Source organism: Lacerta agilis, chromosome Z, assembly GCF_009819535.1.
Source record: "Lacerta agilis isolate rLacAgi1 chromosome Z, rLacAgi1.pri, whole genome shotgun sequence".
Lineage (NCBI taxonomy): Eukaryota > Metazoa > Chordata > Lepidosauria > Squamata > Lacertidae > Lacerta > Lacerta agilis.
In genome coordinates this window covers 37,405,785-37,432,924 of record NC_046331.1, presented here as the reverse complement: position 1 = coordinate 37,432,924, position 27,140 = coordinate 37,405,785, and the positions used below count along the sequence as shown (strand labels likewise).

Here is a 27,140-nt window from a genome sequence, read left to right as displayed (position 1 = left end):
ATACTATGTATTTTAATTACGTATTTTAATTTTAAAAACTAATGAGACAACAGGTTGCCCATTTTGGGTTTTCTCGACCCAAAATGGGTAACCTGTTGTCTCATTAGTTTTTGTAAAACCTGTATTGGAAAATGTGCTCTTTCCGTAAGTACTGAATTTTTCCTGCCCCACATTCCTCCCTTCAAAGATGGCGCCGAACGCCAAGGAGAGTGGCGAGGCGGGAGGCGCGCAAAGCAGGGAAGGCTGCTCTCGAGTAGATTCTGGGAAAGGTCTTCCTTCGCCCTCTTCACGCCGCGCCTCTTCCAAAGTTTCTTTCTCTTGTTGTGTCTGGAGGCCGGTTGAACCAGACACGACCCCTTTCCAATCGTAACTAATTTACTAATTTACTCGGGACTAGCCTGGTTCCCCCCGCACCCCAGTCTACTATATCTTTGAAGGGAGGGTGTGTGTAGGGGAATGGCAGTGTCTAGCGCTGTCCAACCCGCAGATTCCCAGGGGTCGTCTAGAGCTGCTACATTGTGACCAAATAGGTTGAGAATAATAAACTAATAAATTGAGGAGGATTTACATTTCCGCCATTGCCCAGGCTAGTACAAAGAGGAACATAATTCTATATGCAAATAAGTGAATAAACACAGCTACACGCTGGTTAGCGACTTAAAATGCTGCAGGGTGGTTTCACACACACACTGCGTTTCATACGGGGTTTTGTTTTGTTTTTAAACAAAGCTGTACTAGGGGTGCAACCTTGGTTCTGGTATGATACAGGGCGAAGCGGGATGGTGGGGGGGGTGCGATTTTCGTTTTCATTTTCATCTGGTGCTGAAAAAATCCGTTACAGCCTATTTGCAGCCCTACAGGATACCCCTCTGGAAATCGCTGCACACGTGCGCGCGCACTTGCACGTGAATTTGTAAATCTGCCTGTGCCTGGCTACCCAGAGCTTAAAGACATGACCTTTCCCACACCCTTTCAAACACACGCGTTTGGGGAGGGTCCCTAACATGTCAGAGAGAGACACAGCGGAGACCTGAAATGCAGGACAAAACTGTACCAAAGCGGGACGTAGCATTTCACATTTAAAGACAAGGTAACCCTGCATCCGGTGGCAACCCCAGTGGGCACACCAAAGAGGGAGCGGGGATGTCTTCGCCCAGTGTACATTAATGGATTTGTTTTCCTGCATCAAACTCCCATTCAACAAAACTTTCTCCATCGCATGTGGCAAAGCCGGTCTCAAAGGTACCCTACACATCGCAGCTTAAAAACTGATGGGATCTGATGGAAGCTGGTTTGAGGGAAAGCGCATCAAAGACGAGTATTTTGAAATAAACTACAGAATACCTATGGATTGTGGCTAATGCCGTGTGCATTGGACTTTAAACAGCAGCAGCAGGAGCGCACTGGAGCTACAGTAAGCAGTAACGAGCCTGTGTTGCTGGCATAAATTCCCACTACGGCTCACCTATGCATTTATCTTTCACTACGATCCTATGCCTGCTCAGAAGTAAGACCTCTATCTTTCAAGTGAACTTGTTTGGATTTAAGTGGATATACAGGTAAAACTCGAAAAATTAGAATATCGTGGAAAGGTTCATTTCTTTCAGTAATTCAACTTAAAAGGTGAAACTAATAGATGAGATAGACTCATGACATGCAAAGTGAGATATGTCAAGCCTTTATTTGTTATAATTGTGATGATTATGGCATACAGCTGATGAGAACCCCTAATTAAAAATTTCAACTTTGGGGTTTTCATCAGCTGTACACCATAATCGTCACAATTATAACAAATAAAGGCTCGACATATCTCGCCTTACATGTCCCGGGTCTCTCTCATATATTAAACTCCAGTAGCTAATTAAAAAAAGTTGCTTACATAAATGGACTTTTCCACGCTATTCTAATTTTTTGAGTTTCACCTGTAGGACTGCAGGCTTTATCAGCATGTTAAAAATAAATAAATACAGGCATATAACATCATTAGATGAGTGTGGTTTGTCTCTATAAAAGATTTTTTTTTATTTTAAGAAGATTCTTTATTACAAAACAATTTACATAGAACAACACCTCATTTGACATTACATACCCTTTAACTTCTGATTCACCTCATTGTGCTTTTTATACCTTACTAGTGTATACACACTTAATATTTATTATTCTTTTCAGTTAATTACCAGGGAATTTTTTTTTTACTCTATAATTTCCTTGAACTTCAAGATTCAATCCGAATCTGTCAGGAGATTTGTGTTATTACAGTACTTTTTAAGATATTCTTTGAACATTATCCAATCTTTACTAAATTTCCGTTTAGTTTCCTCTTATTTTGCATCTCCAGCAAACGTCAGAGCTTTTCTTGTACATCTTGGCCAGGGTCAGATTGATACCATCGGTACAGCATTTTCATTACGTTTTCTCTTAGATTATAACATGCGGTGGTGGACTTTATGCCTTCTCTCCAAAGCTTGGCACAGAGCAATTTATTATAAAAGTATGCTGCTGGGATGTTGGGAAAGATTGAGGGCACAAGGAGAAAGGGACGACAGAGGTCGAGAATGGTTGGACAGTGTTCTCGAAGCTTGACCAAACTGAGGGAGGCAGTGGAAGACAGGAGTGCCTGTCGTGCTCTGGTCCATGGGGACATGAAGAGTCGGACATGACTAAACAACTAAACAACAACAAATGTTGCTGTGACTGGACATAATTGGCAAACTTGGCCATTATAGCAAAATTATATAATTATGAATGATGATTACTATTCTTATTTGTAGTCCTAACTTGTTTATTCAATTCATAGGTACAGGTGCAAAGTACTGTTACGTGTGCCTAGAATTGTGACTGTTCAGTCTGAGCTAATGTTGATAACTGTTTACATACATAGACAGGTCCGGGTTCACACATTTCTTGATTCCTCTAACAAGCAGCTAGCTGAATGGAACACACTAGAAGACCCTTTCCACCAGAACATTATGTAAGAATTGGTACTTTATTTTTTAGCAATGCTTTGTCAGGTTTTTTTTTAAAAGAAAATGACAAAAACTGGCTGTGATTAATTGGCAGCATTTTAAACAAATTGATGCAAACAAATGTAAAATATCTGGAGGGCACCAGGTTGGGTAAGCCTGTTATATCTGCGCATTATATGCGGAGTGTCCTATTCATGCCTCATAGGACGCTATTCCCGTTGCAGTCATCAAACGATGGATTTACAAGTGTGAACGTATGCAGACGGATGCTCTTTGTCGGGGCGCGAGCTTTTACCCTTTACTTCCCGAAGAGAGGCAAATTCATAGAGTCACAGAATCGTAAAGTCGGAAGGGACACCAAAGGTCCTCTAGTCCAACCCCCTGCAATGCAGGGATCTCAACTAAAGCATCCACGACAGATGGCCATCCCACCGACAAGGAGAGGGGAGTCTGTTCCACCGTCAAACAGCTCTTGCTAACAGAAAGTTATCCCTGATGTTTCGTAGGAATCTCCTGCCTTGCCATTGGTTCTAGTTCTGCCCTCCGGAACAGGAGAAAACAAGCTTCATTTCGGAGTTTGGGCCATTAGGGGGCGCTCGAATGAAATAGAACGTTCCCCGGGAAGAGGAGAGTCACGTGACTTGACAGCCGGGCCTGCAGTCTCTTTTTTTTTTCGTTTTTGCAAAGCCTTGGAGGGGGGTGGGGTGGCTCCTGCTGCCATGGCTGCGATTGGGAAGGCCCTGTTACCCCTTTACCAGCACTCGGGACTCGAGACTAACCTCAGCAGGGTCAGCTTTCTGGGGGCTCGGCTGCCCCCAGAGGTGGAAGCGATGGCAAGGAGCGTCCGGGAGCTGGACAAGGAAACCTTTCGGAAACTCCTCAAAGGTAAACAAACGCTTTGCCGGCAAGACAGGTAGAGGGGTGGGAATCAGTGCCCGCTGGGAACGAGTTCTTGCCTTTGAGAGTTTATCCTGCTTAGGCGCTGGTTAGCTTAACCACCGTCTAGCGTTCCTAAAGTGTGGGCCTACTAGTCGTGGGCTCTGCATGGCCCTTTCCTCTCACTCTCATCAATTGCTCTTGACAGCAGGCCATCTTGCTGTTACTGCTTTTTGTGCTTCTAACTTAACCGCTTAAGTTTCTTGCAGATTGTTTCCAACGCTGCGATGTGAAACTGACTACTGTAGTTAATGTGATGGCCACAGGAAATATTGTTAATCAGTTTTGCCATTAAAACAGTTCATTGCGCTTCTTTATAAACTGGGTGGCATTATTTCACTTGCATATCTCCATTTGTTGCAATCTGCCGGTCAGTTGCTTATCCCCCTTTCCTGGGCAAGGTTCTGGAGTGAGTGGTCGCACACCAGATCCAGGTGCTTTTGGTAGAGACTGGTTTCCTGGATCAGGGTTCAGGCCTGGTTTTGGCACAGAAACTGCTTTGGTCACCCTCATGATGACCTTTGTCAAGAGAAACACGTCCCTGTTAATTGCTCTCTACCTCTCAGCGGCTTTTGATACCATCAACCATGGTATCATTCTTGAGTGACTCTAAACTGGGGGTGGGTGGCACCCCTTTGTGGTGGTTCCAGTCCTACTTGGATGGTCGTCCCCAGAGGATATTACTTGGGGAATGCATTCAGCCCCATGGAACCTTCAATGTGGGGTTCCGCAGGGCTCGGTCCTATCCCCCATGTTGTTTAACGTCTACATGAAACCACTGGGTGGAGTTAACCAGAGGTTTAGGGTACGTTGTCAGCAGTATGCTGATGACACCCAGCTCTGTTTCTCCTTTACATCTGCAGGTGAGACAGTGGAAGTGTTGGACCAATGCTTTGCCTCAGTAATGGACTGGATGAGAGCCAACAAACTGAAGCTCAATCCAGACATTGTTAGTGGGGTGTTCCCTAGACCAGATGGGTGGGAGGTCGCCTGCTCTTGATGGGGTTATACATCCCCTGAAGGAAGGAAGGAAGGAAGGAAGGAAGGAGCAGGTTCACAGCTTGGGGGTACTCTTGGATCCTTTGCTGTTGCTCGAGGCTCAGGTGGCCTCAGTGGCCCAGAGCGCCTTCCATCAGCTTTGGCTGGTGGCCCAGCTGTGCCCCTATCTGGACAGGGATAGCCTAACTACTGTTGTCTATGCTCTGGTAACCTCTCGGTTAGATTACTGCAATGTGTTAGAGGTGAAGCTGCCTCTGAGGACGGTTTGGAAACTTCAACTGGTGCAGAATTTGGTGGCCAGGTTGTTCCAGGACCAAAATACAAAACAGATTTTACATATGTATATAGTTTTAATATACGAGAGGTAGTGAAGGATAGGCGTGCCTGGTGTGCCCTGGTCCATGGGGTCACGAAGAGTCGGACACGACTGAATGACTGAACAACAACAACAACAACAACAACAACAACAACAAATAGTTTTAATTCTATTAATATTTAATTGCTTTTTAATGATAGCTTTTTCCATGCTTGAGTTTCATCAGGGGAAAAGGTGGAGTTTAATAAATAAATATAAAACATAATAAAAATATATAACCATGCCCCCATAATATCCTCTTCATGGGGTATTTTTCCCTGTGATCTCCAAGCTCAACAACTTTGACTTCCTAAAAAAAGTTCAACAACTTTGGTTGCCTGCCCCCCAAATCCTTGCTATACCTATGCTTTACATAGTGAAATACAGAGCTATGGCCACATGTTTATTTTGTCACACCAAGAATAAATGTAATTATGTTAACACGTTAGAATAATTCTAAAATATGTATTAGGGCAGTCCCTTTACTAGGCCTGTGTAAATGCCATGAAATAGTGTGAAAAATAAAAAAGGTAAAGGACCCCTGACTGTTAAGTCCAGTCGTGGACAACTCTGGGGTAGCGGCGCTCATCTTGCTTTACTGGCCGAGGGAGCTGGCGTTTGTCCACAGACAGTTTTTCCGGGTCTTGTGGCCAGCATGACTAAGCTGCTTCTAGCGAAACCAGAGCAGCGCACGGAAATGTCGTTTACCTTCCCGCCGGAGCAGTACCTAGGTATATATCTACTTTCACTTTGACGTGCTTAAAAATAGTAAATCTTAAAATTATTGTTGCAATTCTAGTTCCATTTTTACCATAAGGGGGAGTGCTTGCACAAATGTTCACCATGGAAGAATTAATTACTTGGGGAATGCTTTTCAACCCTGTGGAACCTGTAATGTGGGGTTCCACAGGGCCCAATCCTATTCCCCATGTTGTTTAGCGTCTACATGAAGCCGCTGGGTGGGGTTATCCAGGGGTTTGGAGTACGTTGTCAGCAGTATGCTGATGACACCCAGCTCTATTTCTCCTTTACATCTGCAGGTGAGACAGTGGAAGTGTTGGACCAGTGCTTTGCCTCAGTAATGGACTGGATGAGAGTCAACAAACTGAAGCTCAATCCAGACATTGTTAGTAGGGTGCTCCCTAGACCAGATGGGTGGGAGGTCGCCTGCTCTTGGTGGGGTTATACTTCCCCTGAAGGAGCAGGTTCACAGCTTGGGGGTACTCCTGGATCCTTTGCTGTTGCTGGAGTGGCCCAGAGTGCCTTCCATCAGCTTTGGCTGGTGGTCCAGCTGTGCCCCTATCTGGACAGGGATAGCCTTACTACTGTTATCTATGCTCTGGTAATCTCTTGGTTAGATTACTGCAATGTGTTAGAGGCAAAGCTGCCTCTGAGGATGGTTTGGAAATTTCAGCTGGTGCAGAATTCAGCTGTCAGGTTGCTCATCGGAGAAAGACAGTTTGTGCATATTACACTGATCCTGGTCCGACTGCACTGGCTACCAATTAGTTTCCGGGCCAAATTCAAAGTGCTGGTTTTGACCTATAAAGCCTTAAATGGCCCAGGACCACAATAGCTCAAAGACCGCCTCTTTCCATCTGAACCTACCCACACCCTGAGATCATCATCTGAGGCCCTCCCCCTTGAGAGGTCCAGAGGGTGGCAACACGAGAATGGGGCCTTCTTTGCAGTGGCTCCCCGTCTGTGGAATGCTCTCCCCAGGGAAGTTTGCCTGGCACCTTCATTATACACCTTTACGCGCCAGGCAAAAGAGTTCCTTTTTAACCAGGCCTTCGGTTGATCTAATTTACATACTGTGCCCTTTTTAAATGTGTTTTTGTGGGGGGACGGACTATTGGGTTGTTGTTGTTCTTTTTATTATATATTTTGTGGTTTTATATCTCGATTTTATTCCTTGAACTTCCCTGAGACCTCCAGGTATAGGGTGGTATATAAATTCAATAAATAAATAAATTAAAATCTGCTTTGCGATTAAAATAGTGAATTGCACTTCTTTCAACTGAAGAAGTGTGCATTAAAATGGATATATTGGTAAAAATAACATACAAAACTGCATTACATTTGTGAAAGTTGCTTGCAAACATGTGTACATAAGTCAATACTGCATGTAAAAATGTGTTTATTAGGGAAACTTCACACTAAAATACTGATTCATTTTCATGAGTTTTGTTTTAATGCAAATTGCTGCAAAATGTGGAGAACTGAATTTAAGATTGGAAAAATGAGAAACTGAGAGAACCATAATTGGCAGATCCTTCTTTGCCTGGTTACTACGCTGGTTTCTGATACGAAGTTGGCTTTTTTCCAGTGGTGGTGTGATATAGTCTCTTTAGGAAATAAGCTAACTTGTGGGTTGTGTGGAAAAAAGCTAACTTGTGGGTTGTGTGGGAACTTGTTGGAAGTCCTGGAATAATGAGCCTAAACACAGGTGCCTCTCAAATTTTTATGGATGTGATTGATATTCAGTTAAACATCTGGCTAGGTCATAGGACAATCTTAAGCCAGGTTAAGAGCTTTGATAATTTAAGGAAGAAAAGCCAGGGACAGTCCACATATATATTAGCCCAGGGGTCAGCAAACTTTTTCAGCGGGGGACAGGGGAATGAATTCCTATGCCCTACAAATAACCCAGAGATGCATTTTAAATAAAGACACACATTCTACTCTTGTAAAAACATGCTGGTTCCTGGACCGTCCGCAGGCCGGATTTAGAAGGCGGTTGGACCCCTGAGCCTTAGTTTGCCTACCCATGTATTAACCTATTCCAACCTCTTTTTCTTTATGGTGAGTGCTCCTGCCCAGGCTGCACGGAAAAAGCATTTTGGCTGCAGAAGTTCACTCTGATTGTGTAAAGCAGATGTTTTCAACCTTTTTGAGTCCACGGCTCCCTTGACCAACTGCATTCTTTCTGCGTCACCCCCACGGGGCTCAGGAGCCCAGCTATGTCACCCCTTGCCTGCAGAGCTGGCAGCCTCCCGCCTGTTTTCAAACACTCCCTTGTGGAGTGTTCTCCCAACCTCATCTCCTCTCCCCTCTCCTTGGGTGTCCTCTGGCAGCCGTTGCTGCCGCCGCTGGTCTCTGAGCTACCCCCCCCCTGCCCCAAAGGGAGGTGCCTCCTCACACTGCTCCACAGGGGCCTGGGAAGAGGATGCCCCCAGCCTTAGTGGCCCAATGGAGAGTAGCCAAAGGTGAGTGTTAGGCCAGCACCTTACCTTGGGAGGCAGCAGTGGGCACTACCGAGCCTCCATGGCAGACTGTCTCCCCTTCAGCACTCGGCATTCAGCTCCCAGGCAGGCATTGCGCACAGCAAGCACAAGAAAGGCCAGCACAGCACCTGCCTACCTGCCTGGCCTCCCACTTGTCTGTTCATTCCCAACAGCAAGGGCTGGTGGACAGGCTAGCTGGGCTCCCTCACCTGCTTGCTTGCTCGCTCACTCTAAGGCTGCCTCAGCTCCTGGCAACCAGCCCCAGAGGCACCATTCACCTGTGGTGCTTGTAGCCAGGGCTGCTGCAACAAACAGCCACACAAGCCTTGGGGAGGCAAAGACACGAGAGGGCATCAGAGGAGGGAGAGAAGGAAGGAAAGAGGGACAGAGGCCAGTGTTGCTTGCATCATCCATGATCATCCTTCAAAGGTTTCACAGCACGCTGGTTGAAACCACTGGTGTAAATAAAATATAACATAGAATTCTACAGGATTGAGTATTAGTGTGTGAAAATAGTCCAGATCCAATGATTCCCAGGCATGCACCTCCAGATGGTGGAGCTGTCAGGTGCCATATTGGTACCCAGGCATCTTCACTTGGTCTCAAGTGGTCAAAAGTCAGGTGCAAAATGTGCCTGGCACCTGGCTAATTTCGAACACTGATTCCATTCTCTGTCCCTGCACACCCCTAACATTCCATGGCCATAAAGTATGCTCACTTCTCATTAGGCTGAATTGGTGTGTGTGTGTGTGTGTGTGTGTGTGTGTAAAATGGTTGCCCCTTCATTGAAGTGTGTTTAGGATTTTTCACCCTTTTTTCACTCTTTGCAAATCTTGGTGTTTCCTTGAGTATACTGTTTCTCAGTTTCCAGGTTTGGGTTTCAATCCTGTTGGCACTCAGCAGCTGCATTTGCTGTTAGAGGGAGCAGTTATCCACAGTAGTGGGAATAAATGGGACCAGTGCTTTTTTTCTGGGGCGACACAGGGGTACACATACCCCTAAACATTTTGAACTTTTGTCCATTTGCTGCATTTATTTTTCCCAATTTGAACTATAAAATGGTGACTTTCTTGAGTCAAAATGAGACTACCCCTAAACATTTTTTTTAAGAAAAGAAAAAAAACACTGAATGGGACTATTCTGAATGTCCTTTACTGCTAAACCACATGGTTATGTTCTGCATCCACTGTTAAAGGTAGTTTGCCTCTGAATGCCAGTTGTTGACAAGTGGGAGAGTGGTGTTGCGCTCAGGTCCAGTTGGCAGGCATCTAGTGATGGCCATTGTGAGAACAGTTTGCTGGACTAGAAGCGCCATTGGCCAGATTCAAGAGGGCTCTTCTTAAGTTTGTATGCTGTTCTTTCCCATTTAAATCCCCCCCACTGTTTTGTGCACAAACCTCCTCCTTTAAATCTCAGCTAGATGGTGTCAGATCCCTAGATGCTGCCGCTGTTGCAAAGTTGCCTGTGATTTCCAGGCGGCTTCTGATCATGGTGAAATTATGTGCTTGCACTTGCGGGACTCTGCCAGAGTTGATAACTTAACCTTTATCGTTATTTTGCTAAACAGTCACTGTCAGCGCCTTAGAAGGAAAAGATTGCAAAGAGCTGGTAAAGGTGATTGCCGAGAATGCAAAACTATCGGATGAACAGCTCGCTGTCCTCATCTCTGGAATGTATACTCTCCTGCGAGAGGCCCTGAGGCTCCCCACAGCGTCTCTGAAGCAAGAAGTGAGTAGAAGGCATACACATTGCTCAGTAAAAACTAAGTATGTGCTAAACTGTGAGATGAGCAAGATGGTAGCTCCAAGAAAGGGATGGGGAACCTGTGACCCTCCAGATGTTTTAATAGGCCATAGCTCAGTCGTAAAGCAATTGCTTCACGTGCAGGAGGTCTCAGGTTCAATTATTGCTATTTCCCAGGTTAGGGCAGGGAAATTATTCTGCCTAAAATCCTGGAGACCTGCTGCCCGTCAGTGTAGACAGTACTGACGGGACACATACTCCTTTTTCTGGGGCAGTTTTCCACCTTTCCTCCCCACCCTGTACTCAGCTCTCACCTCTGGCTCCTAGACACTGTCAGCATGCGACAGAAGCCACACCCTGGGAATGGTTTCAACTGGCCGTGTGTGTGGTGTCAGCCACCCATGCAAGCTTGCCTACCTTGGGTCACCCAGACTTGGCATACTCTCACTCGCAGGTTTGGATGCATCAGTTGTCAGGGGGGCGGGGGGCGGTTTCACTATCTTCTAGATCCCTTTCCAGATTCCCAGGCATCTGAGGGGCACCCACCCTTGCTCTTGCAGAAACTCTCCTTGAACTGTCCTTGTCTTTTCGTTTTGCAGGTTTTTAAAGAAGACCTACACGAGCTCAGGTATGCCTGTTTTTGGTAAATCTGCCAGTTGCTTGCGTCAAACATGATGGATAAGTGGTTGCTGAAAAGCAAGGGGTGGGAAACTTTTTTTCCCTGCCCAAGAAGAACTAGACTTCTGGAGGGAGGGGGACTGCATCCCCGTGGTAGGTGATACCAGGTGCAAAAGTGGTTGTGACTCATACCTTTTGTAGACTGAATTACTTTTCTCTCTTTCTCCATGTGGCAAACACAAATGCTTCTACCTCCCTCTCTCTCACCAGGAAAGCAAGAAGCATTATCATGGTTGAGAAATACTTTCCAGCTAGGAATGCATACCTGAGGGTGGCACAGCGCAGGGACAGTGACTTGGAAAGACTCCCGGGGGGCAGATGGAGAGGCTTAGAGGGCCAAATTATACATGCAGCCTTGAAGCTCCTCACCATAGAGCCCCTTCATGTGTTACTCAGATGAAGCGGGGCTCCACACGTTGATGGGAGCAGTGGTTGGGGGACGCCCTGTTGGCCCTGCCTCCAGCATCCTTGAAGCATGGGCTTCAATGCATTTTGGAACAATAGCCCTGGTCCAAGAGCTCATGGGAACCTAAACTGCCCATTCTCATCACATGGATATCGTGAGCGGGGCTGGTCAAGTGGTGTTTGGTGTCAACAGGCAGCACCTACATTCCAGAGCACATGGAGGGGGCATAAAGACTTTTCCGCTCCACTGCCCTCTACAAAGAGAGAATAGTGAGGGCTTGGAAATGGGGCAGGTTTTCTTAAAATTACACAAACAGTTGATCACTCAGTGTTAGCAGGAGCAAAGGAAGACATATTGTTAGGCCACAGTCAGACATACACACACAGAAAGAGAATGCGAGCAGCACACACCAGGAAGTGCTTCTGACGGTCAAAGAACTTGACAGATTTCAGGTTTCAGTTGTAGGCTTGCTAGGCTTACTCCAGGCAGCTGAAACACAAAGCGCAATGGTCAAGAGGACCTGGGAGAGCAGCGTTCGAATCCCCACTCAGCCATGAAGCTCACTGGGTGACCTTGGGCCAGTCACCATCTCTTTGCCTAACCCACCTCACAGGGTCGTTGTGAGGAATAAATGGCAGGGGGGAGGGGAACCACAAGCACCACCTTGGAGATCCCTGGAAGATAAAGGCAGTATATAAAATGCAATAAATAAATAAATAAATAAAACTTTAAGCGTGGGCCCCATCCACAATGTACACTTAAATCACCATGATACCATTTTAAACAAGCATCCGGGTAACTGTGGTTTGTTACAAGGGTACAGAGGGTCAGGAGACACCCCTCCACACACACACACATTCCCCTCACATAGCCACAATTCCCAGAGTGCTTTAGTAATCAGTCCCTTATCCCAGGGAACTCTGTGAAGTTCAGCTGTGTGAAATAGGGGCATCCTAGCAGCATCCTTAACTAACTACATTTCCCACGATGCTTTGGGTGAAGCCCTGCCTGGTTAAAATGGTATCGTAACGCTTTAGCTGTATAGTGTAGAAGTGGGCTTGGTCTCTGCTTCATCTCAGTTTTCAGGCGGGCTAATTCAGTAGCCTGTCAATATTACAAATCAGCTGATGAAATATGGCTGGCAGCTTCTTCTCCCCTCACCCCCACCCCCAACTATCACAAAAGAGATTATTGGTGCTTAGGAGAGAAGCATTGCCTTGTGGTCCCGCTCAGATGGAATTTTGCATGTAATAGTTCACTAATGAGCTCATTGGAAGCCAGGAGAATCACCCTGATGTTGTATAATGTTGTCCTTTTTTTGATGTGGTGCTGAGTGCATGTTATATAGAAGAGAGTGAGAGATGGGCCTCTACCAGTTCTTCTAAATTATATCGTTCTTGCATGCCTGTAATTACCCACTAATACCTTCACACACACACACACACACTTTTTATTGTTGTTATTAATAGTAAGACAGTTGGCATTTCTGAATGGGACGCCCTGTCCTACTTTTAAAACATTTCCTTCTGTTTTCAAAGGACGGTGATATAACAAGCAGAATCCGCCTGTATTGTCTGGGTGTGATCGCTTGTTCTAATTAGCAAGCAAAACATGCCATTTGTTACGTGGACTTAGTCAAAATCTTTGCTGGGTGGTACAGAGCAGAGGCTTTGCATAAGCACTAAAGTGCTGCAGAGCCTGCATTTGAAACATCCTGTCATTGGGCATAGCAAGAGAGAGAAAATGAGAGAGAACTCAAGACCTGCTGGCAAAGATTTGGCTGGGGGAGTTTAAAAATGCATCAATGTATGCATCAGCGCTGTTGCATTAATGCTGTATCATACCACTTTAAACAACCATGGCTTTCCCCCAAAGAATCCTGGATGCTGTAGATTGTTAAGGGTGCTTAATGTTGTTCAGAGACACACTCACCCCTTAACCTGCGTAGGGCTACAATAATCAAAGAGTTCCTTGGCAAGAGGGATTGATTGTTAAACCACTCTGGAAGTTGTAGCTCTGTGATAGGGGTTTCCCAAATGCCAGTTCCCAGGATTCTTTGGGGGAAACTATGGCTGTTTAAATTGGTATGATACCACTTTAAACGTATAGTGCAGACTGAGCCACAGTCTTTTCTTCCTGCCTCCATAACCAGCTACGTTGGTGAACTGTTGGCTCCCTTCGCCTCTCGCCTCCTCTCCTACCCTGAAGTTCTGGGTGAAGTTTTCACTCAGCTAGGGGAACTTTCCTGTTCCATTTACTCATCTTTTTTTAAAATAAATAAATAAATGTATACCCCACTTTTCACCACCTGGGGCCCAAACCAACTTACAAAATACAATACAGTATACGGAATTCAAAACGGAAATCGAACATTAGAGGATTAAAACATCGGAGAAGCATTTGTGATACAAAATCAGCTGTCCAAGACGCTTAGGCTGAAATACACACCTGTAACCAAAATCTCTCTTTGAAAACTTCATTCTATATAGTTTGGCCACAAGGTTGTTGTGCTGGCTTTCCTTATGGGGGACTTTCTAAAAAGCAATTCCACATCCAGTAAGCTACTATCTTTTTTCCCTTTAATAATTGGGAGGAGGACATACTTCATATTGGGGTTTGTGTGCCGTTTGCCTCAATTTGCTCTTTCATTTTAAGGATTCCAGACGATTTCATTGTGGACTTTGCCACTGTAGTCTTTGGAAACAGGTAAGTTTGCAGATTTTCAGTCTTTTCCTTTCCCTTTCTTGAGATTTACATCATTCCCTAACCTATATTTCACTCCACAAGGTCTTATTCTTTCATTTAATATATTTCTGAACCAGCCATTCATCAGAAAGTTTATTGGTTCTGCCTTGGAAAGACTTTAAGGAGGGGAAATTGGGGGGTTACCACAGATAGCACCTTGTGGGTGGTGGAAGTGCCAAGAGAATCTCCTTAATATCCCAGACACTGACACTGGCCTATGTTTCTTAGTCATGGCAGTATACCTTACTCTTTAGATTATTCACTGAAGTCATATTCCGGTTTTCCCAGTTCATTGCCTCTGGAGCAGTGTTGGTGAACTTTGGCCCTGGGGCCAAATGTGGCCCTCCCAACCCCTCTGTCTGGCTCTCATGATTCTCTCCAGGCCACACACCCTCCTTATGCCACACTCCATCCCTATGCCACACCAGTGTCTTGCTGCACACCCTCCTTGAGTGTTTTTGCCTGGCTGGAATTTGCCCTTAAACTCTGTCCATTTCTCTTGCTTGCCTGAATGAAGGGGGCAGAGAGGTGAGCGTGTGCAGAACGTTAGCTTGGTATACAAAGGTAAAATTTTATTTTGCCTCTCAAGCTGCTTTTGCCTCTGATCCTGCCCACTGCTGGGTGTGGCCCCCTGGAAAATTGTCCAGAAGGGAATGTGGCCCTTGGGGTACAAAGGTTCCATTGCACCACTGCTCTGAAGAGTCTCACTCCTGCTTTCTTGAGTGCCGTTTCTTTTTTCCCCTCACCAACAGGCAACCTGCTCTTGAAGAGGCTATTCAGAAGCAAGCTAGTAAGCTGCCTAGAATCGAAGACTTCAAGTGGAGGGTAGATGTGGCCATTTCTACCAGGTACAGGATATACGAAGCCCATTCCTGAATTTTCAGTGGGTGTCTGTGGAGGCTGGCCCAGTTTGGGCAGATGGGAAATTGCCCCGCCAAACTAACAACAACAACAACAACATTTATTAGGTTTGTGAGGTCCATGCCTTTACACAAAACACCATACAACACCATTAAAAAGTAAAACAATAAAATTATTAAAATAGGTTTAAGATTTTAAAAGCCTGTGCCGCGCTGTCGCAGCAAAGGGGACAAATCCAGACCAAACAAAAAAACAAAGAGGCAAAAAATGAAACCCAACACCCCCCATACAGGAAAAAGGATTCAACAGGTTAGGAGAGCGATGGGAGGGCCTTCTCTGCCTCATTCAGGAACCTCACCCTGGTTTTCATAGCCCTTGCCATGAAAACCGCTACCACGTGGGTAATCCGTGGGTCAGCGTCCACCAGCAGAAACTTTACTTGGTCCTCAGAGTTGACTAATGACTTGGGAATAGTTTGTAAGATCGCATCCCTGAAGGCCGAGTAAATGGGACAGTACAACAAGTAATGCGTGAGGTCCTCTTTGGTTCTCATGTGGCAAGGACATAAACGGTGCTCTACCGGGATTTTTGCATATCTGCCTGACAGATAGGCCGTAGGGATAGTTTGAAAACGGGCCATGGTGAAAGCTCTCCGGAGTGTGGGATCGGTGATATTCGCCAAGTAATTGGCGCAGGTTTTAACTGATTTCAGTCGGGGAAACCAGTGGGAGGACCCTGGGTTCTGTATTTTTGTGATGTCTAACAGGGCGTCTCTCTCCAGGATCCATTCCCGAACTTTGTCCGGGCTCCACAGTTTGAGTGTATTAAACTCCGGTAGGGTGTATCTAACCAGGATATCAGATAGATTTTGACGCCAAGTGGTGTTCTTTTGAAGAGAAACAAAGGCTTGTTTGGCCAGTAAGGTGTTCGAGGTATTTGCAAGGTTGATGTAAAAACGTAAGAATCTCAAGTGGGCCCTGGCAGACACAGAAGGTAATCCTACCTCCACTCTCAAGTAAGCTGCCGGAGTTCCTTGAGGAAGGCCTAGGATCCTCTTGAGATAGTAATTTTGCAAAATTTCAAGCCGTTCCAACAGCCTCTGGTTCCACCCCCAAATCTCTCCTCAGCCAGGTCCCACCTGGTTAGGAAAACATGACCATGAAGCTTATATGTTAACCTCCAGTAGCTGGGGGTCATGAGAAAGAGAGTTTCCTTGTTGCAGGCTTCCCATAGGCCTCAGGGCGGCCTCTGTGAGAACGGAATGCTGGACTGGACCAGTGACATACCAAAGGGGGGGGGTGAAGGGGCGGAGCGCCCCGGGTACCAGCCTGGGGGGAGGGTGACACTCGGTGCCACTACCCCCCTCCCAAGCCGCCGCCCAGCACCCCTTCTGTGCAGCAGCGGCAACTTTTAAAGCTGCAGTGTGCGAGCAGCAGCACAGATGCCTGGCATCTTGGGTGGAGTGCGCATGTCCGCACATGCACATTCCACCCTGGATGCTGTGCATGCGTCGTGACATCAGGGCGCATGCGGCTAGGGAGCGGCGGCTCGCCCCCGGGGGGGTGCCCCCACGTTTGCTGCTCCGGGCGGCAAAGTGGCTCCCTACGCCACTGGACTGGACACGCCGCTGCATTCTTAAAAAATAAGCACCTTCTCAGGCTCAGGTTCAGCACATTTACACACACAGAGAGGAAAAGCCTAACCACCAGGACAGGCCCAGAGGGATGTTCTTGTTGCCAATTGACAGTCTGCCATTCTCATAGTTGGTAGTTTCCCAGGCCATAACAGACAGGGAAGTAGGGAGCTGATCTGCTGAAAGTCAGTTAGTCAATCAATCAATCAATCAATCCATTTAATGTGTATAGCCAAAGGCCTTTACAAAGGCAGGAGCAAGACTTTCCTCTGAAACCACACGACATAGCCTATAAAAGTTTGCAGCGTAAAATGTTTACAGCATAAATATTTAAAATTAGGAAGCATTAACATAACTGGAACATAGCAAATTTGGCCACAAATTTGTGTAATTTGTAGATCTTTTGTCAGCTAAGCCTAAGTGTTTGACTGTCGCTTCCTGAGGGGGATCAGCCTGAGAAGAGGAGATTTAAAAAGTTGGTCCGTGCATTGTATATAAGGGGCAAATCAGCAGGTATTGCATGAGATCATTGACCTGATTGCATCCATAAATGCATTTGCGTTCCATGTTGGGAATTCCTGGGTGTCTCCCTTCTAAGTATGCTGAGGGCATCTGTTGGAACCTTGGTTCAACAAAGGCTCTGCATAGTTGCGGGAAAGTCAGCGTCTCAAGGTAATCTGCTGAATGTGCTTTAGGTAGAGAAACCTGACCTGTCAGGAGCTGTTGAGGGAGCTTGATCCCTCTGTTTATTTGGAGTCAACAGTACTACCATCACAGTGGATTTTATTATATATTGCGCACCAACAAAAGGCTGGAGAACACATAGCTAAATATTCTTCACCTTAGTTGTTTTGGGAGGTGTAAACAGTCCTTCCTTGGAGAACGTGGGCTCCATTTTTGGGATTTCTTCCTTCTTGGTTTCCATCCCTTGCCAGCTCCCTGAGAAACTTCCTGTTTATCCTCAGGCAACAGCCTCACCTAGAGGCACGTGGAGAGTTCATTCTTGGCCATAGAGCTCTTGGCATCTGCTAGTTTCTTTTCTAATTCTGGTAGAGGCCAACTGGCTGGCAGAATGGCACACACAGTGATTCATTTTCCACTTCTGGGGGGGGGGGAGTATAGGAGTTTAGCAAGGCTGGCTCCAGAAAGACCCTTCCTCCAGTTTGGTTGCTATAAGGTCCTTGTCCAGTTTTCAGAGAGGTGAGTTTCTTTCTCAGCTGATGTGGGGTTGTTGTCGTTGTTGTTTTGATAACTTTTAATCAGAACGTTTTCCCACATGCCCTAACTCTATTTAGATCTAATTTTCCATGTTTGAATTATGCGTGCTTTCGGTTTTAAATCAAATCAAATCAAATCAAAACACCTTCAGTTTTAACACCTTTCAAATCTGCTGCTGCCCTTTTTTGCAAATACAAATTCAGATTGTCTTCCATATCAGGCTCAAGGCGGTTTAAAAGCATAGCCATAAAAGCAACTAAAGATAGTTTTAAAAGCAAAGCAGCATGAACACCTAAGGCAGAGATTTTCTCATCCAGCTACAAAACCTTGAATAAACAATAATGTCTCCAGGTTGCTCCCAGGATCGTGTGGTAGGTCAGGGGATGGAAGCTTTCAGTCGCTTTGCGGGGTAGCAGAGAGTGAATTACTGTTTTTGAAACTGCCCAGTTTCAGTGGTATCATCATACAATCATCCTGTTTCTAATTAGCTGTATGAAACAGTTTATTTTCAGGAATGCAATAACTTTCCACAAATGAGAATCACAGTAGTGGAAAACTGCTCTCCCCCGCCACCCTGTTGACTTCCTGTGTGCTAGTTTGCTGAGAGTGAATCCCTACTGCTAGGAGAGAGAGAGAGAGAGAGAGAGAGAGAGAGAGAGAGAGAGAGAGAGAGAGAGCAGTAGGTTGCATTCAGCGAAACCCGGGCCCATTGAAATTAATGGGGCAAAATTAGTCATGCGCATTAATTTCAGTGGGTCTGCTGTGAGTGGGACTTAGCTGGGTGCAACCCAGTGTCTGTAGCATTGGGACCAGCATTGGGGGAATTAATGAATTTAGAGGGGGGCGGAATACCAGGTTGAAAGCAGTTGACATCATACTATGGGATAGATTATAACGTTATGGAACCATTTTTGGCTTGGTGGAAGGACCTTGGATCAGTCCTTGGCATCTCCAGTGCAAAGCTTCTCTGATAGGAAGAAGAAAAGTCTTGTTCCTGAGAACTTAAGAGAGCAGTTGCCTGTCACAGTAGGTAATACTGTGTTAGTGGCCTAGCTGTTTGAGCCTTTGATAGGGTAGCCCCAGCAGTTTTTCTTTCGTTCGGGAGCGGGGGGGGGGGGAGTATGTGAATGATGCCGTCGCAAGAAACAATAAGACGATACCAGCAATAATGTTTATTTAAGCATGTAACCATAGTCTCCAGGAATACCGGTACATCTTGTTTCATGCTTTAAACTGTGGAGAACTCGTCAATTATTTTATTTATTTCTTAAATCTTATATGCTGCTCTTCCTCAGAGTATCACACGGCGGTTTGCAGTATAAAAGCACAAAAATACATAGCCTAACCATGAACAAAACAATGACACATGTGCACACACACACACACACACACACGGTTGAAAAGGCTATAGAGCAGGCACCCCCAACCTGCGGCCCTCCAGATGTTTTGGCCTACAACTCCCATGATCCCTAGCTAACAGGACCAGTGGTCAGGGATGATGGGAATTGTAGTCTGGAGGGCCAAAGGTTGGAGATGCCTGCTATGGAGTGTTTAATTAGCCAAAGGCCTGTGAAAAAAGCAGTTTCTGTGCCAAAATAGGCCTAGACCTTCATTGAAATTGTTCTATAAAATCAGTTTGCTCCAAGAGCGCATGATTTGAAGAACACCTGTCAGGGCCATCTTAACCATATGTGCCAGGGGTGCGGGGCACCAGGGTGGCGGGCTCTCAGGGGCACCAGGTCGAGAGTCCGGGGCCCAAGAGTTGGAGTCTGCGCCACAAGTTCGGGAGTGAGCAAGCCAGCGAGGTGATGAGGCGGCCGGCCAGCTCCACCCTCCTGCACACCTGGGATTGGCGTAGGGCTGTGGAGAGGCCCGCCCAGCGCACTCTGCTCACACCACGAGGTGCCCGGCTTCGCCCAGTCGCCGATGCCTCAAGCTGGTTTGTTGCGCTGGCCTGGGGCGCCGGGCAGATCCTTGCACCCCGGCACCGCATACGCTTAAGACATCCCTGACACCTGTGTTTTTCATATAGTGGTTATATCTTAAGAGAATTTGTATTGTATTTTTTACACATTTAATTTTGTTGGAAGCCGTCCAGAGTGGCTGAGGGAAACCCAGCCAGATGAGCGGGGTACAAATAAATTATTATTATTATTATTATTATTATTATTATTATTCCCACATTTGCTTATATGCAGAGTGGTCTGTGTTCAAATAATCATTATTTTTGGTATCCATTCATTCTCACTTGCATTCCTGTCTAGCTGTTGTCGCTATTAATTGGATCTGGTTTCCTGTCCAGCTTAAAGGCACACATCCCCCTGGAATGTAGCAGATACTGCCTGTGGGGTTTTGTTTGTTTGTTTGTTTGCACTTCATGTAAAGGACTCGTGTCCAAGTCTTCCTTCTTTCCCTAGCAGCTCTAATGGTAATAATGTGATTGATTTCAGCTCATTGGCTCGGGCTTTGCAGCCATCCGTTTTAATGCAACTGAAGCTGTCCGACGGGTCAGCTCATCGCTTTGAAGTAAGTATTGCCATTGCTAAACAAGAGTGGGCTCGCTTTACATTCTTCGTATGACAGTGAATAGCTGTTTACTGGGAGTTTTAGAAAGCCTTTGGAAGCAATTTATATTCATGGATTTGTGTGGAGTTCTCTGAAAGACTGCTCTTAAGAATCAGGCATGTGATGAGCTGGGCTGCAAAATAAATTAAAGGTCTCATAGTGCATTGCATTATCTCTATTTCCAATATTCATTGTGTGAGTACTGTGGTTTAAGAAGTTGAAACAGAGTGGCTGGGGAAACTCAGCTAGATGGGCGGGGTATAAATTATTATTATTATTATTATTATTATTATTATTATTATTATTATTATTTTATTAATATAAACAACAGTGCCGAGGCATAAGGGTTGTGTGCTTTAGGGAAAACCCCAAGAAGGATACCCCAACAAGGGCTGAGCTTGATGGGTGAAAAATTGAAATATTGCTCTTGCTCTTCTGGATTCAGAGAGAAACATGAAAAGCAAACAAGTCTGAAATATCCAACTGGATGGGTTCTGGCTCAGTGATAGAGCATGCCAGTAGTCCAGGTATGACTGGGAATGTCATCCATCTGAAACCTTGGAGAGCTGCTGCCAGTCAGTGTAGACAATGCTGAGCTAAATAGACCACTGGTCTGACTTCATATGTTTACTGTTTCCCATACTTTTAGGTTGCAATCCTATACATACTTATCTGGGAGTAAGTCCCATTGAGCTTAAGGTACTTCCTTCTGAGCAGATCTTCATAGGAGTGCACTTCTTATGCATTCACCTTAATGGTATATCCAGCTTACATTTAATTGCATTTTAAAAATAAATTAAAATCTTTAAGATTCCCTTGAGACTACACTTAAGCCTGCCACTTACGAACATCCATCAGTCAGTCAGTCAGTCAATCAATCAATCAAAGTGTATTTGTTGTTGCGACCATCTCCTGGTCATTTCATCCAAAATGCAAATGCAGAGTATACCAGAATTATATTCCTATATAATAGGAAATAATTGATTTGTCAGGCATTGTTTAATAAAAACATTCTCCCCCAAAAGCCACAGCTGAATGGAGAGTCAGCTCATAATCACAGAAGAAATTCAGCACAAAGTGTCAGTGTGGGCCTTCCATATGCTGTTGGTCAACCATTTCTGAGGAGTGTATGGGGTGTTAGGGGAAAGGTAGCACCCTTGGCGGGGGACACATTGTGCTCCTTCTGTGGTAGCTTGTCTACCTTTGGTACCCCACCCTGCACTCAGCTCTCACCTGTGGCTCCTAAAATCTGTCAGCTTACAACAGCAGTCACAACTCAGAAAACTGCTTCAACTGGCTAGCTAAACTAAGTGAGGGTAGCCAAAGGGTCTCAGACCCTTGGTGAATTAGGGACTTCCCCTGCATGCGAAGACAGGCTCTAGCAGATTGAGATGAAGAGACCAGTAGTGGTTCCAACGGTCAAGATGGCGGTTTCTGAATAAGCTGTTGACGGAGGTGAGGGGCAGATAGGGCTTGTCAGCCTGGGAAGGTAGTCCATCTAGGAGAAGGAAAACTCTGGTCCTAAACCTCTGCTCCGTTCCAGCTATACTCATTCGTGAGAAAGGTTTTGGGAGTAAGCCCAAAGAGAAAATCCATCCCTGCTGCTTTGCAGGACATCTTTGGGAAAAGAAAAGGCTCAGGAGTAAACCCTACACAAATCCAGAGTGGAGTCCCTAAAACGATTGGGTGGCACCTTGTACTCCTCCTTCCGGCTACTGCTGCAGCCAAGCTGGTGCCAAATGTATTGCTTAGATTTCCTTTGGGCCACATCAACAAGGCTGATAGGAGAGTCTTCTTGTCTGGACCTCCATACACAGTGCCCAGGCTTACATCCCAGAGAGGAGGCTCGCTCCATTGCCTCTTGAGACAGACTTTGATGCCAAGAGCAGTTCCTGTTAGCCATGTTGGCTGGGGTTTTAGGGGAGTTCAACAGCATCAGGAGGGGGAGCCACACTGGCTTTTGCTGCTGCTGAACAGACTTTAATCAGCTTAGCCATCTAAACTAATGAACCTTTCAGATGCAAGATATAGTTAGGAGTATAGGACTTATACCAAGTCAGACCACTGGTACATCTAGCCATGCATGCTGGCTGGCAACAGCTCTCCAGAGTTGTCTCCTAGCCTTACCTGGAGATGACGGGGATGGAACCTGGAGCCTTCTAGATGCAAAGCAGATGCTCTGCCCAGTGAGCTATGGTGCACAGCCTTGTAAATTCACACTAAGCTTTGGTCTTCAAACCTTTCTAAAGCCGCCGCTCTGCTTTTGCAGAGAATCGCAGGGTTGTAAAGTACAGTGGCCATGGACAGGTGCCTGGCCACACAAACAAACAAACAGTGCCTTCTTGAAAGGGTGGCCCAGCTAGTGGTTCACACCTCTTTCTCAGAGTGGTTTCTGCAAGGCTGCCTTCATGTTTAAGCAACAAGTTTTAGCATGTATACCAGTTCCTGGAAATTGCAAGCAGAGAACATTGGGTTGCCCCCATGTCCTGCTGATGGACTCCCAGGCTTCTGGTTGGCCATTGTGAGCTGGTTGCTGAACTGGGTGGGTTTTTAGCCTGGTGCATTAGGGCTCTTAAGTTCTCCTCCATTCCTTTTTGGAAGGTGGGGGCAACATGGAACTGAGTGGGCAGTATTGTAGTTCTGCAGAAATTAATGCGGAATGCACAGTTGTGGTGGGGCAGGCAGGAAATAATTCTCCAGAGAGCAAGTTCTCCTTTTTGCCTAAATTTGATTTGAAAATCCATAATGTAGGTCAGGGCTGGGTAGCCTGTGGCCTTCCAGATGTTGTTGGAATCCAGCCCCTATCAGCTGCACACACCCCCAGCATCATCAAATATTCAGGGATGATGGGAGTTGAAGTCTAGCAACATCTGGAGGGCCACAGGTTTCCCAGCACTGATGTAGATACTACAGATCTTAATCTGGAGTACGAAGTGTGTGATGTTAGAGGTGAACAGTGTGTCTCAAACCTGGGTCTCCAGCTGTTTTTTGGACTACCACTCCCATCATCCTTAGCTAGCTGGACCAGCGGTCAGGGATGGCGGGGACTGTAGTCCTAAAACAGCTGGAGATGCAAGTTTGGGAGACCCTGGTATAGAATCATAGAATTGTAGAGTTGGAAGGGACCCTGAGGGTCTTCTAGTCCAACCCCCTGCAATGCAGGACTCTTGCCCAATGTGGGACTCAAACTCACAACCACTGACATTAAGAGTCACGTGCTCCACCTACTGAGCTGTATGTTTGGCAGCAGGGAGATAAGCAGTCATTTCCACAGATTATCTCTAATTTAGTTCATGAATCTAATGAAGGGATTTGGCAAAGAGATGAGGAAAATCCTTAGTGCTGTTGGCAGGCTGAAAGAGAAATTGATCCTGAGATATCACATTTTTCTAAGTCAGCACACTCATGTGCTAAGTGGCCAGGTCGGATCCTGTACTCTCCAGGAGGTGGGGGAAACACAGAAGTTGCTGAAACTGCGGCTTTTCTTTATACAAAGTTATGCAACCAGCTTGTTTGTTTTGTTCTGGGGGTTTTCAGGAGGTTGTTCCATCAAAGCAACATGAAAGAAGTTTTTCCCCCCAATGTTTTTCAATGCATTTGGGTTTGTTTGTTTTTTAAAAAAGTATTTTGGAAAGTTGTGCATTTGGACACCTTTTAAGATTTCATTAGCACATTTTGAGTGATTATTCCCGAGGAGCAGGTTTTCACCTATATTTGGATATAGTTGGGTGCCATTATCAATCAAGATGGCAAGCTAAATGTTTCAAAACTGATTTTTAACCACTGACTTCAAAACTGCACCGATATTTTGGTATCTTTGAATTCCTGAGTAACAAGTGCAAGACTGCTGCTAATAAATCTAGCAGTTAGATCTGCTGTTGATATTCAGTTTTGATGGCAGACTTAATGGCACAACCCTGTACATGCATACTGGTTGAATGTTATTATTATCTGCAGAGGGGAGAGCTCTCTTGGTAGATCCTTCACCCTCAGAATTGCAGGGAATGACAGCCTGGGAAAAGGCATTCTCTGTGGCTGCCTCTAAATTGTACAACTGCCTTCCTATCTGGCACCGGTGTTATGCAGCTTCTGACAGATGTTGAAGTCTCACCTTTGTGCCCCTGGCCTTTGACGATTAAAGTAGTGTGTTTTGTGGGACCCACCCCCTTTGGCTGAATTTATACTGTTTTGTTGCATTTGGAATGGATTTATGTGTTTTATCATTGTAATGCTGTTAAGTTGTTTTTTTATAATTTCATTTTCTGTAATTGCATATTGTCATAACTTGCCCTCGGGCCTTACAGTAAAGGGCAGGTAAGAAAGCCTTGCAATTCGTAAATAAATACTTGGGAGTGGATCCACCGAGTTCCAAAGCGCTTACTCCCAGATGCATGGGTAGGCTCAAAGTGGCTAGGAAATGAAAGTCACTGTCTCCCTTTGTAGTCATGTTGGGCAGGAAGTTTTTGTGGGCTAGTTAAGATTTGTGGACTCTGTTTGCAAAAATGCAATTAATTAGATCATTTCAATTTGGGGGACATAATGTTTGGGTGATCCGTCAGATTTCTCCTCTGGTGACTTGTCCTCTAAATAGGTTCAGGATTCAGGGGCATCCTACAAGCCTATTATATATTCTCACAAGGAGATGTTGTACCCTGACCTTTCTGGGTATTTTTATATTCCAGGTGCCAGCTGGAAAATTTCAAGAATTAAGGTACAATGTTGCTCTGATCCTGAAGGAGATGAATGACCTGGAGAAAAGGAGTGTTCTGAAAATTCAGGACTGAACCCTTTCTGATTAATTTATTGGGGCTTTAACACATTAGGAAAACCACACAAGAAACACCATCAAAAAGAAGTTGCTTCTGTTTTGTAATCACAACGTATTGCAACGTCACCCTTCTGATAATGTGGCTGTAAATATTTTTTCGCCTGTGTATTAGAAGCAGCTGTTGGATTGTTATTTTTTCTTTAAGTTTTACACATAAAGATAGCATTATCCTCGTTGGATAAGCCCTTTTGCGTGATTCATTGAAACATTTTTAAAAATAGCTGACCCTATAGATGTGAAAAAGCCCTTTCCAAAAGAGCGCTGATTCATCTCACTAATTATTTCTAAGGGTTTGTGAGACATCTGCTCATAACCTGCTCTACAGGCAGCATAGCAGAACGGGTGGGAAAAGGTGTAGCCTTTCAAAGGACCTTTAACTGAAAAAACAGGGAAATTTGTCAGGAATGAAATTCAGTTTGCTTGCTTGCTTGCGTGTGTGTGCGTGCTTGCTTGTTTGCTTAAAGAAGAATTGCAGTTGCCATTGTGCTGCATACAATGAAAGTAAAAGAGACTTGAAGTTTGTTGAAGAAGAAGCAGGGAAGTATTCCTAAACTGTATAACCCCACTCAAGGCTTTTATTCATTATTGTGGGGAACGGGGGGGGGGGGGGGGGGCTGTTGGCCAGGCCATAGTGTTGCTGTTGCACAGGATCCTTGGCGTAGAATTGTAGAGTTGGAAGGGACCACAAGGACCATCCACTCCAACAACCTGCAATGCAGGGATATTTTGCCCAATGTGGGGCTCAAACCCATGATCCTTAGATTAAGAGTTTCATGCTCTACCGATGGAGCTATGGACCCAGTTATCCAAACTTCTTCTGTTCAAGTGGGCAATATATACATTCAGGGGGGGGGGAGAAGAGCCTACTGGATCAGGCTAATGGCCCATCTAGTCCAGCATCCTCTTTTCACAGAAGCAAGCGAAATGCCCCTGGGAAGCCTGCAGGCAGAATCTGAGAACAACAGCACTCTGGATACATTGTCGGAGGCAATATATTCAGAGATGTATTGCCTCCGACAGTGGAGGTAGAACACGGCCCTCGTGGCTAGTAACCACTGAAAGCTTTATCGTTCATGAATTTTTCTAATCGTTGCAACAACCAGTCTAAGTTGCTTCCCACCACACCCTTCTTGGGGGACCAAATTCTGAAGTACTTCCTTTTGTCATCAGTGCCTATATGACACTTTAAAACAGGAGTGGGTAACTTGCACCCCTAAGGCTGCTAGCCTAATTGCAAAAGCCCCTTGCAAGTGGTCAGTTGAGACAGCTGGCAAGAGCAATCTGTCCCTCTCCTGGGCAAGGAGAAAGGGTGTCAGAAATAGGGTGGGGTGAAGGGAGTGATGTCAGAAAGAGAGTGATGAAAGGGGTGTGAGTTTTGGGCTCTGCCCCACCCATAATACTTCAGTCCTGTGTACCACCACCAGCATAATACAGCCAACAGATTATCCCCAAGATAATGCACCTCTCAACAACAACATGATGTGAAGAAAAAGCAAGGAAGTATCTCCACATGAGGTTTGCAGAGGGGAGAAGCAAGAAAGGGTGGGCAGTGCCTGAAGAAGAGCCTGTTCGTCTAGAGCAATGATGGCCAAACTTGGCCCTCCAGCTGGTTTGGGACTACAACTCCCATCATCCCTGACCACTAGTCCTGTTAGCTAGGGATGATGGGAGTTGTAGTCCCAAAACAGCTGGAGGGCCAAGTTTGGCCATTACTGATGTAGAGGGTAGAGTTGAAATTGAAGTATCACAGAGATGCGATGGGTAATTTGATTCAGTCTGCATTTAAAAGAGACTATCTAATAGACACTTTCTGAAACAATGCACGAACCGAAACATAGCCGTCCTTTGAAACTTGCACTTCTCTGAATTTTGCAACACAGTTCTCCAGCCAAGTAATGTATACAAAGCAGGGTAATGTGCATAAAATGCAAATAGGGATAATAAATTGCAAAAATGCATATTACATTCTATTGCAAAAAT

The 27,140-nt window shown here is 45.5% G+C and overlaps 1 protein-coding gene across 1 annotated transcript; it reads left to right on the top strand.

Annotated features, from left to right (window-relative positions):
• The first annotated feature begins 3,646 nt into the window (after positions 1–3,646).
• On the top strand, positions 3,647–25,337 carry COMMD5 (COMM domain containing 5). The gene is made up of 7 exons (XM_033137843.1): positions 3,647–3,851; positions 10,051–10,211; positions 10,826–10,854; positions 13,966–14,016; positions 14,808–14,903; positions 20,218–20,293; positions 25,015–25,337. Exons 1-7 carry the CDS (start codon positions 3,686–3,688, stop codon positions 25,114–25,116), a joined length of 681 nt encoding a protein of 226 aa, XP_032993734.1. The 5' UTR covers positions 3,647–3,685; the 3' UTR covers positions 25,117–25,337.
• Positions 25,338–27,140: the final 1,803 nt, after the last annotated feature.

What these genes read in the sequence shown, in the direction of transcription:
- COMMD5 (XM_033137843.1), top strand. Translation starts at nt 3,686, where the DNA reads ATGGCTGCGATTGGGAAGGCCCTGTTACCCCTTTACCAGCACTCGGGA. An exon ending in CAGCGTCTCTGAAGCAAGAA is followed by an intron (nt 10,212 to 10,825) that starts GTGAGTAGAAGG and finishes TTCGTTTTGCAG; the next exon opens with GTTTTTAAAGAAGACCTACA. An exon ending in GATGTGGCCATTTCTACCAG is followed by an intron (nt 14,904 to 20,217) that starts GTACAGGATATA and finishes GATTGATTTCAG; the next exon opens with CTCATTGGCTCGGGCTTTGC.